At 55.7% G+C, this 11,461-nt stretch overlaps 2 protein-coding genes across 3 annotated transcripts in view; both read left to right on the top strand.

Moving 5' to 3' along the window:
- Window positions 1-3,771, top strand: part of NLRC5 (NLR family, CARD domain containing 5) — a 99,764-nt gene extending 95,993 nt beyond the window's left edge. Inside the window, exons 46-47 of the mRNA XM_014545525.1 lie at window positions 1,612-1,695; window positions 2,724-3,771. Of these exons, the coding sequence (XP_014401011.1) occupies window positions 1,612-1,695; window positions 2,724-2,835 (196 nt within the window). The 3' untranslated portion in view covers window positions 2,836-3,771. The remainder of the gene's footprint in view (window positions 1-1,611; window positions 1,696-2,723) is intronic.
- Window positions 3,772-6,644: 2,873 nt separating this feature from the next.
- The window catches only part of CPNE2 (copine II), a 45,358-nt gene continuing 40,541 nt past the window's right edge, over window positions 6,645-11,461 (top strand). The window contains exon 1 of one of the 2 annotated variants that reach the window (XM_005873527.2): window positions 6,645-6,819. The gene's annotated coding sequence lies outside the window, so the exon portion shown is untranslated. Of the gene's footprint in view, window positions 6,820-7,141; window positions 7,159-11,461 lie in introns of those variants that run through there. The other variant, XM_005873528.2, reaches the window with a different exon arrangement.

Genomic DNA, 11,461 nt, shown 5'->3' with positions numbered 1-11,461 from the left:
TCAATCCCCAGTAGGGGGCATGCAGGAGGCAGCTGATCAATGATTCTCTCTCACCATTGATGTTTCTATCTCCCTCTCCCTCTCCCTTCCTCTCTGAAATCAATTATAAATGTGTGTGTGTGTGTGTGTAGAAAAATAGGCAACAAGTAATAACACAAGAGGTGCGTGGATGTGACAAAAGTCACGATGGAGCACACCCATGGTGGGAGTTTGGACCATTACAAACCAAGTGTCCTGGACTCTGGGGACAGCCGGGTCCTGAGCTGCCTGGTTCTAAAGGATGACCAGCCTGGGAATGGGTTTGGGGGAGGAGCCACCTGTGCCCTGAGAAGTCTCAGGGAGGGCACACAGCACCCATCAGGGACTCTGGAGCCTGTTGGCCCAGCCCTCCCCCCCCCTGCTCTCCTGATGCCGACCTGAGCCCCTGTCCTGCAGGTTGTCCTGGAACCTGCTTGGGGACGAGGCGGCTGCCGAACTGGCCCAGGTCCTGCCTCGGATGCAGCGGCTGAAGAGTGTGGAGTAAGAGGGGCCCATCCTGGGAAGCCAGGGGGGCGGGGGGGGCAGAGGGGACCTGCGTCCTGGGGTAAGCCCAGAGGCCATGGGTCAGGCCTCTGCCTCCAGGAAGCCCTCCTTGCCTAGCCCTAGCCTAACCCTAACCCCTAGACCCTAAGCCCTAATCCCTTAACCCTTAACCCTTAGCCCTTAAACCTTACCCTCACCCTCACCTTTGACCCCTGACCATCGACCACCTGACCTTTAGCCTTTGACCCTTGGCCTTTGACCCCTGACTTTGGCCCCTGACCCTAACACTTGACAGCCCTAACAACCCTAACCCTAACCTTAGACCCTAGTCCAGCCATGGGCAAACTACGGCCCACGGGCCGGATCCGGCCCATTTGAAATGAATAAAACTAAAAAAAAAAAAAGACTGTACCCTTTTATGTAATGATGTTTACTTTGAATTTATATTAGTTCACACAAACACTCCATCCATGCTTTTGTTCCGGCCCTCCGGTCCAGTTTAAGAACCCATTGTGGCCCGCGAGTCAAAAAGTTTGCCCACCCCTGACCTAGTCCCTTGATGCTAGATCCTTGACCCCTGACCACTGACCTTTGACCCCTAACCATTGCTATTTGACCTTGACCCTGAACTTTGACTGGTGACCCTGACATTTGACCTGTGACCCATGACCTTTGACTCCTGTCCTTTGACCATAACCCTCAACAGCCCTAACAACCATAACCTTAACCCTAGTCCCTTGACCCTAGAACAGTGATGGCGAACCTTTTGAGCTCGGCGTGTCAGCATTTTGAAAAACCCTAACTTACCTCTGGTGCCGTGTCACATATAGAAATTTTTTGATATTTGCAACCATAGTAAAACAAAGACTTATATTTTTGATAATTATTTTATATATTTAAATGCCATTTAACAAAGAAAAATCAACCAAAAAAATGAGTTCGCATGTCATAGGTTCACCATCACTGCCCTAGATCCTTAGCCATTGACCCTGGACCCCTGACCTTTGACTCTTGACCCCTCATCGTTGACCATTGACCTTTGACCCTTGACCGTCTGTCTCTCCCCTTCCTCTGCTGTGCCTCGGGAAGTCTGGAGAAGAATCGGATCACAGCGTACGGAGCCTGGCTCCTGGCTGAAGGGCTGGCGCAGGGCTCTGGCATCCAAGTCATCCGGTAACGGACTTGCTGGGGCCAGGACGGTGGGTGGGAGGCCTCACCGACCCCTACAGTGTAAGGGGACCCGGGCTGGGAATTGTCAGGGAGACTTGGGCCACTCCACCAAGAAGCTGCAGCAAGTAACCTTGTCGCGTTCCATCTCTGCCACCCCCAGCTGTGCGACTGCATCAGTAATTCAACCTCTCCCAGCCTCCCCCTCCCCATCTGTACAATGGGGCTATGATCGCTTTCACCGCAGAGTTGCTGGGGGACCCGATGGTGAGACAATTGGTGAGACAAAGCACTGAGCACAGCTTCTGGCTCACGGGCAGCACTCACTGTGGTGGCTTTAACCAGAGGCACCGCGTTCGGTTGTGTAGGCTGTGCCCTGCGCAGGGGCCTCGCCTCTCAGGCACCATGCGCCCCGCGGGCACGCTAGACGCCTAGCAGACAATAGTGAAGCCTTTTGTCCTACAAAAACCAATAGGTCGTGACCATTTCAGACGGTGCAGGTAAAGTGTCTTTAGGAAGGGAGCTTGAACCCTAGCCAGTTGGGCTCCGTGGACAGAGCCTGAGGACTGAAGGGTCCCGGGTTCGATTCTGGTCCAGGGCACGCACCTCGGTTGCAAGATTGATCCCTGGCCCTGGTCAGGGCACGTGCGGGAGGCAACCAGCCGATGTGTCTCCCTCACGTAGATGTTTCTCTCTCTGTCTCTCCCCCTCTCTTCCCTTCTCTAAAAGTCAATGGAAAGATGCCCTCGGGTGAGGATTAACAACAACAGAAAGGGGAGCTTTTTCCTTGTTTGGCGGGTGTCACATGAGCCAGGATCACCAGCTCTCTGGCAGGAAGACGGAGTGGAAGTCGGGGTGGGGGTGGCGAGCACCTTCTCCCTGGGTGGCCCTGCGGGTCTAACACCTGCCTCTGCCAGGCGTCTCTGGACACAGCTCTCCCCCTTGCGGCCTCGGTCTCCCGTCTGCGGCTGCGGGTAGGATGGAGGGCAGAGACGAGAGGACGGGTGCTGAGTGCCTGTCTCTGTGTCCCGCAGCCTCTGGAATAACCACATCCCCCCAGACGCGGCCCAGCGTCTGCAGAGCCAGGAGCCCCGGCTGGACTTCGCTTTCTTCCCCAATGAGCGGCAGGCCCCTCGGGGGACTTGATGGCCACCTCATACCCTTTGGATCCAGCCCAGTGATGCCAACTTGCACCCGCCTGGATGGAGGCTCAGGAAGAGCCTCAGCGGGCGCCCCGTCCCCTGCCCCGGGAGGGAGGGACACGCGTGTCCTGCTACAGTCTTCAGGGAGGACTTTGTGAGAACCAGGAGCCTCGTGTGGCCAACGGACCGCCTGGCATCACATGTGACATGCATGACCGGGAGGGACATGCGGCCTAAGGAGGGTGTCGTGATGTGATGCATGACACAGAAGGTCACACGTGGCAGAGTTCCACGTGACATTGCATGGAACCTGCAGGATGGCCTGTGGGTCAGTGTCAGGGGTCCTAGCCCCACACATGATAGGACACATGATTGGTGGTTCGTAGAAAACACATGACAAATGTCCATGTCATAGGACACGTGGCTGGCCCGATGCCCGCAGGCTGGTCCCAGATCTAATTTATTACTTTTTACAAACCAAGTATGTATTTATAGATTGCACTTCCAGAGCAGCTAAGCCACGGCCCGTCTTCCACTCGGGACTGGGGCGAGGGGAGTGTCTGAGCACTGACCGGCCCCGTGAACCAAGCCAGGGGCTCAACCACGGGTCTTCAGGATGAGCCTCAGTTCCCCCATCAGTAAACTGGTGACCCGTCCCCTTAAATGCTGACCTACACGGACTGTGGGCCCAGGTCCAGGCGGAGCCAGCTTGACCTGAGGATGGATGGAGCCCAGTGTGTCCTGTGTGAGGGACAAAGCCAGGTCTGAGATAATGAGGCAAGACCGTGGGGTCCAGCCACTACCTCAGCGGGACCTGGTGAGCTCCCAGGGGCTGCACATGCTGCACAGTGTTCTTGTGACTCCCAAGAGGGCACCAGGATGGCCCTGCTGCCCTCTAAGCCACGTGTGACCAATAAATGTGATGGCTTCCCAGCCTCCAGTCTGAGTCGGATGTGTCCCAGCGCCTCCCCGAAGTCAGCAGTGGCTCAGCCCCTGCCCCGGGGCCCGGAGAGCAGAGTAGACCACAGGGACGAGCACTGGCCCGGGAGTCAGGGGTCAAGCCTGTGCTCTGTCTGCATGTGGTCGTACAATCGTGGGCAAGTCGCCTCCTCTCGCCAGACCTCACCTGGCCCGCGAGGGTGTGAAAGAAGCTCCACGTGTCAGCAACCTTCTTTGTTTGACTTGCATTCTGTTTAAACTCTTTCCTGAATTCATTGCCAATATTTAGAGTCGGGAACTTTTATATCAAAATGCAGACTTTCAACTTGTCTTAGGGGCTAGGCCAGCATTCTCACCAAAGGAGAGAGCGAGAGAGGAAAATCGGTTGCCTCCCGCACATGCCCCGACAGGGGTGGGGGTGGGGTGATAGTGAAGTGGTGGTGGAGGTCTAACCTGCAACTCAGGTATGTGCCCTTGACTGGGAATTGAACCCATGACCTTCTGGTGCGCAGCGCGGTGCTCTAACCACTGAGCACTCCTGCCAGGTCTGTGCCCTTTAGCTGTGGCACATATCCCTCCGTTTTCTGCAGTCCCACCCACTCTCCAATGACCCTCCCTCCCGTTTGCTGCTTGCCTGGTTCTTGTTAGAGCCTGGAAACTTCTGGCTTAGAGGGTTCCCACAGGCAGGTGGTACATTAGAAACATGGCTTTGGAAGTCAGACGGGCATAGAATGGACTATGGTGTGACCCCAAAGCCGGGGGCTATTTCTGTACAGAAGTTAGTAATAGTCCCTGACCCCCGGGACTTTTGGAGGGGTCAGGGAAGCAAGGTATGCAAAGTCCCTAGTATGAAGAGGTAGCTTACGTGCTAGTAGCATCCCCCTTTTAGGGTCCAGTATCATGTGAGAGGAAGAGATGATTGAAATGATAGGAGAACAGCACCCCCTCCTGGTCACCTGTGGATCTCAGAGGAGCCTTCCTCAAAAGCGGCAACGCATTGTGAAAAGCTGGCAGGAAAAGTGCAGTTACGGCCGAGAACCACTAGAGGGCAGGCTGGCCCAGGTTTCTGAGATCACTTCTTTGCCATTAGACCCAGAAGGGAGTTGGATGCGGACGCTGCCCCCAGCCTGGTAGTGGCTCACCTGGAGGCTCAGCCCTGATCTTTGCCAGCCTCCACATTGTCCTTGACCCCCTGCTGAGTGTGAGGAGAAAGTCCTCTGGCCGAGTGCCAAACACCCACACCCTGTGCAGCGACACCCTAATAGGGTCAGGGTCAGGGCACACCTGGTGCCAAGTGAGGCCACCAGCCTCATCATGGGAAAGCGAGTGGGCAGGTCGAAGATCCAAGAAGTTTACCTGGAAACTTTGAGTCCAAAATTCCGTCTCCCCTTCCCGGGAAATGATGCCAAGGTGACCTTGGGCCCTCAGGGTGCACCTTCATGCCAAGGGAGTTGTGCTGCCTCCTGTGCTTGCCCGAGACTGGAGGGGGAGTCCCTCAAAGCCTGCCAATGCCGTGCCCAGCCGGCGTGGCTCAGTGGTCGAGCATGGACCTACGAACCAGGAGGTCACGGTTTGATTCCCAGTCAGGGCACATGCCCAGATTACGGGCTGCATCCCCAGTGTGGGGTGTGCAGGAGGCAGCCAATCAGTGATTCTCTCTCATCATTGATGTTTTTCTCTCCCTCTCCCTTCCTCTCTGAAATCAATCAAAATATTATTTATATATTTAATTTTTTTTTTCCTGCTGTATGACTTTATTTATAAAAAATTCTGGCCCTGACTGGTTTGGCTCAGTGGATAGAGCGTCGGCCTGTGGACTGAAGGGTCCCGGGTTCGATTCCAGTCAGGGTCATGTGTTGGGGTCCAGCCCCAGCAGGTCCAGGGGTTCCCAAAGGTGTGGACCGAGTCGGCGAAGAAGGAATGACACAGAGACAGCGTTCAGTTGATCAGCATAGCGAGGCTCTCTCTTTAATTTTATTTTTTATCTTTATTGTTGAAAGTATTACATAGGTCTTCCCCCCAGCCCCCCGCCACCCAACCCTTAATCTCTTCCAGCCCTCTCCTGTCCTTTCCCCATTCCCAGGCCATCACCACTCCATTGTCCCTGTCCATGGGTTACACATATATGCATCCAGCCCACTCCCATTCCCCCCACCCAGGCAATGAAAAAATATATATTTTTAAAAAGCCTGCCGATGCCTTGATGGGAAGTCCTGGCTGAAGAAGGAACAGCACCAGCGGGGGCGCCAGGCCAGCGGAAAGGCACAGGCAGCAACCGGAGCTCAGGGGCATGCTCTTCACCTGTTGCTTATGCGTTTTACTTTCCCCTTCTTCTTTCCCTTTCATCTCTGCCCAGGCTCTCAGCTCCAAGACCCTTTCAGCAGCCGCCCGGAGAAGTCCCAGTGTTGTCAGCACTGCCGCGCTGGCCAAGCCGCCTTGGGTCGGCGTGCTCTCCCATTTTCATTTTATTAAGAACCTGCCTCTCCTGCCGCCTGCCTGCTTGGAGGGCTGGACTCTCTTTTTTTCTTTCATTGTTTAAAATATATTTTTATTGATTTCAGAGAGAAAGGGAGAGGGAGAAAGAGAAACATCAATGATGAGAGGGAATCCTTGATCGGCTGCCTCCTGCACGCCCCCTGCTGGGGATTGAGCCCGCAACCCTGGCATGTGCCCTGACTGGGAATCGAACAGTGACCTCCTTGTTCATACCTTTGCGACTTTATTCCCCCTACTCCTCCCCCCACCCCTCCCCCAGTTTTACCGAGATATAATCAACATACACACTGTAAGTTTAGGGTACAACATGGTTATGTTGTAGGCGGCAGGAAGGTGTCTGACCAGTGGGGTCAGACCAAACCTGGGTTCAGCAACCTCGGTACTTGGGTTCTGACTAAGAGACAATTCAAAGTCTAGAGTCGACCCAAACAGTAAGAGAACATCTATTGGGTAAATTACAAGGTAGAAGTAATTCCTGGAAGAAATGGGCTTAGCAAACAAGTTCCAGAGGTAAAGGAAGGACCCTTGGAGCTTGGGAGTGAGGAAGCGAATGGTAAGGTGCCTGGGGAGGGGGAGAGAGGGGGTAGAGGAAGGAGGGAGAGGGAAGGGTGTGCTCCCTGGAGGGAGAACACACTGGCTCCTCCACCCTAAGGGTTTTAAGGGCGGAGATTTTAGGGGCGGTCCCAGGGGGAGGCCTCAATAGAATATTCAGCAGCTGGCCAGGTGGGCCCATTCAGGGCGGTGGTCTCCACTGATTGATTGGTCGGCACCAGGGCAGCTGGGCCTGAGGTCAGCCCTGGCCGCTTTTGTTGTTTATCTGAGACCGGAGCTGAAAACCAACTGTTATCTCCAGGGAGGAACGGTCAGGGGGGGTCCCAACCGAGATTGCAAGGTCAGTGATATGTAAGGGGAGGAAAGGGCACCCCAGGGGCGAGGTCCCCCCTACATTTGTCCTTTGCTTTCTGCCCTCGTGACCTCTGTACCTGGCCCATCGTCCTTGCTCTGCTCATGTCTGTCTAACTGCCTACAGCATCCCCCCTCAAGGATCTTGGCTCTGAAATCTCTCCGAGAAAAGGGGCATTCGGGTCTTTTGTAGCTACTTCCTGCTGAAAGTGGGGGGGGGGCATTTTATTTCAGAGCCAAGAGATCCTTGCTGTCTGTCGGAGGGACAGTGGGGCCTGGGCATGGAAGGGGGTGGCGATGGCGTCTAGAGGTGGTATTCCCTCGGTACGAGTAGGCTTGCAACCTGGTAGAGACCAGCTGTGTTATAAACGTTAGTGTTATTGGGGAGTCGATTTACATTTTGGGGAGGAGGTTCTCCTGCCCGCAGGTTGATTGGCGGCACCAGGGCAGGGGGTCGTTATTCGATGCAGCTGGTCCTAGGTCAGCCCTGGCTGGTTTGGTTGCTTCTCTGGGCCCGGAGCTGAAATACAGCTGCAGCCTAGACATTATCTCCAGGGAGGAACGGTCAGGGGGTCCCAATCGCATGACCAGCGATGTGCTAGGGGAGGAAAGGTCACCTCAGGGTCAAGGTCCCGTCTCACATTTGCCCTTAGCTTTCTGCCCTGGTGACCTTCTGTACATGTCCTTGCTCTGCTCATATCTGTCCAACTGCCTATAGCAGATATCCATCATCTCACATAGACACAGAAAAAAAAGGAAACATGTTTTTTTCCTTGAGATGGAAAGTCTTAGGATCTACTCTCTTAACTTTCAAACGTCGAGGCTCTTACTCCCACAGGTGCAGCCCCAGCTTCCTCCTCTGTACAGTGAGGAGATGAGCAAAATGAGGCAAGGCACAAGGACCCACTTTCTCCAGCTCAAAGCCGGCCTTCCGGTTCACCCTGCACTCCCTCGGGGAGGGTCTGACTCCTGTCGCCTGCCTCCCCTGGTTATAGCTGTGCAGGGCTTCGCCATCTGTGGTTTCCTCTAGACCAGCGGTCCGCAACCGGTGGTCCGTGGACCACTGGTGGTCCGTGAGGTCCTAAAGATTGGCGACCACTGCTCTAGACCCTTCACCACAATTTCAGCAACAATCTCCCCATTTCACAAATGAGCCCAGAGAGGAGCCAGACCTGCCCAAGGTCACACAGCCAGTATTCAGTGGAGCTCAGGTTCCAACCCTGGAGCGAGAAGGAAAGGAGGATGTTGGGGTGGTCCAGGCTGGGGATTGAACTGGTTTGTAGGTCTGTGTGATCAGAGAGCAGGGCATTGGGCAAGGTGGGAGGGCTGTGCACCCTTCCAGGCCCTGCTTCTGTTCCCAGCCCCACCCTTGAATGGCTAAGGCCAGGCCTCAGCGTGGAGGCCCCAGCCACAGCTGGACACACCCTTGGGACACATCCGGAACTTCCTGGAAAAGACCTCCCAGTGGCTGGTTTGGTAAAGCTCTTCCCGGGGCTGGACTGGGCTGAGGAAGTTTCCGGGCCAGCGGTCATGCTTGCATTCCCGCCCCCACCCACGTGTCTCCCAGCCCTGGGAGCTGAGTCCTTCCTCACGTGGCCCTTGGCAGCCACGCCTTGTTCCTTATCCCACACGGGCCCGAGCCCGGCCCGGCTGCCCAGGAGCCGACCTCTGCCCAGAGGAGAAAGTCACAGCAGAGGAGCCTTCAGAAGAGAACAAAGGCCCAGTGGGGTCCCCAGGTCCAGTCACTGGATTGGGAGCGTCAGTCTCCTGGGCTGGACCCCCAGTCCACCACCCTACCCCCCCGCCCCCAACACAGATCTCCAGGGCCAGGCTGGGGCTGACGGAGGTGTCTGGTTGTCAGGGGCTGACCGGGCCGGTGTTCCAGCTGACAATTCCAGCTGTGGTCCCAGCTGATAGCAGCCCCGATGGCCAGACGTGTGAGAGAACCTTCCAGAGAGCTCCAGCCCTTGTCATCTTCTGGCGTCAACCGTGCGAGAAAACCTGAACAAGAACTGCCCTCGCAGAGCCCAGGCGGCCTCCAGAGCCGTAGAGATACTAAGGTTCGGGGTGATGTGTGATAAATACCGTGTCGCCCTCCATCCTTCCCCCTCCCTCACACCCACAGCGCACTGAAGTGTATGTACAGGCGGCCCTGTTATCCTGGCCTGTTTGTCCGGACAGCCCGGAACGTGGACATAAATACCCAAATGGCAGGTGCTTCACACACACGCCCGGAGATAGGCCTGTTTAGGGAAATTCAGGCCACCCGCTTCTGCAGAAAGGTCTCCACCAGGGTCAGGAGAGACTGCCTCCGACCTCTGGCAGTAGCGGCCTTGTGTCGTGTGTGAAGAAAGGACGGTGTAAATCAACTCACTTGGGCACTTGGACTTAAGCGACTGCCCTCCGGGGCTCTCCTGACCCCTGACATTTGTTCACACAGCTTTATTGAGACGTGACTCACAGGCGGTAGCATGCACCCCTTGAAAGTATCCAAGTCAATGGTCTCGAGAATACCTCCATTTTTGTGCAACTGCCACTATGATCAGATTTTAGAACATTTTTTTAAATTTATTTGTTTTTAACCTCACTGGAGAATATTTTTCCATTGATCTTTAGGGAAGAGTAGAAGAGAGAGGGAAAGAGAGAGGAACATCGATGTGAGAGAAACATATTGATTGGTTGCCTCCTGCACGGGGGCCGGGGAGGAGCCTGCAATTGAGGTACGTGCCCTTGACCGGAATCGAACCTGGGACCCTTTGGTCTGCAGGCCGACGCTCTATCCACTGAGCCAAACCGGCTTGGGCTTTTAGAACATTTTTAATCATCCCCAAAAAACCTCATACCAGCAGCGATCACTTGTGGCCCATGCTCCCCACCAGCCCCAGGCGACCGCTCATCTGCTTTCCGTCTCTGTGGACTGGTCTAGTGCGGGCATTTCAGACATGGAATCATGCGTCTGTGGTCTTCTGTGACTGGCTTCTTTCACTTATGTCTTCAGAGTGCATCCATATGGCATGGGCATCAGACCTCTCTCTGGCTGAATCACACTCCATGGGGTGGCTGGGGCGCCGATGTTTATCCCTCGGTTGGTGGGCATTCGAGTCGTGTCCACGTTTTGGCTATCCTGAATCCTGATGCAATGAGCGTTCACGGACAAGCGTTTGTGTGGCCACATGTTTTCATTTCCCTCGGGTAGATGCCTAGGAGCGGAATTGCTGTAACCTCTGGCCTTTATACTCTGTCCCCTTGGCCAGGGATGATCTTGCCCCTGGGCAGGCCCAACTACCTCATCCCCGGGTCTCCTAGGGGAGCCTCACTGACCCCATGGCTGAGGGGGTCTTCTGTGCCACCCCACCTCCAACGTTTGCACTTTTCACCTGGTAATATGATTGCCTGGGTCATAGGGCTTGCCCCTGGGGTGGGAGGGATTGGGGACCAGGTGAGCAACTTGAGGGGAGGAACTCTGCTTGGGTTCACCATTGTCCATCTCCCTGACTGGCCCTCCTGCTTTGCAGCAAGGAGAGGAGAGGGGTTCAATCAGGTAGGGCTTCCTGGAGGAGATGGGGCTGGAGCTGGGTCTCTAGGTTGGTTGGCTCTGTTACTGGGCTGAGGGCTTTGAGGCCTTTGGGTGGAAGAGAGATGAGGAGAGCTTGGAGAAAGGGGGGTGGTGGTGGATGGGGAGCAGGCAGGCGGAGAGCGAAGCCCAGAGCCCCAGGGCTTCTCAGTGGCCACCCCTCTAAGGCAGCAAAGGCCAGTGGCTCCGATGTGAAGGGAGGTTGCAGGCTGCAGGGTGAGACTCCAGGTTAACCCTCACCTGCCTGAAATGCAAACCCACAACCCCAGCGCCCCAAATGAACTCTCAGGGCCTCGGGGCCACGGGCTGTGGGCTTGGCCTTGAGGTCTGGGGACAGCTTCTCCCCGCAGGATCCGGTGCAATGAGGCTCGGTCGTCTGAGACAATGAATGGGGGGTGGGCACATCAACCCCGCTGAGTGGCGGGCAGCGTGAACGCCCCGCATTCTTAAATGGACGCCTCGTTTCTGAAATGAGGGCCTTCGCAAAAGGGGTTTTCAACGCCAGGGTCTCCGGGACCCGCCTCCTGGCCCTCTCCTGACGATCGAGCTCCGGGCACCGTTCAAACGGCGTCTGTCCGCTTGGTCGGAGGAACACGTGTCCTCTTCCCAGTCTCCGGTGGCGAGAAAATGCCGAGCTCTTTTACGAACGGAAAGAAAAGAAAACACTGCGGTCCCCGTGCTGCCCAGAAGCCAGCCCTGCGGTGTCCACCCCCCCCCT

This window comes from Myotis brandtii, unplaced genomic scaffold, assembly GCF_000412655.1.
Source record: "Myotis brandtii unplaced genomic scaffold, ASM41265v1 scaffold411, whole genome shotgun sequence".
Lineage (NCBI taxonomy): Eukaryota > Metazoa > Chordata > Mammalia > Chiroptera > Vespertilionidae > Myotis > Myotis brandtii.
This window is presented reverse-complemented; position numbering and strand designations above follow the sequence as displayed.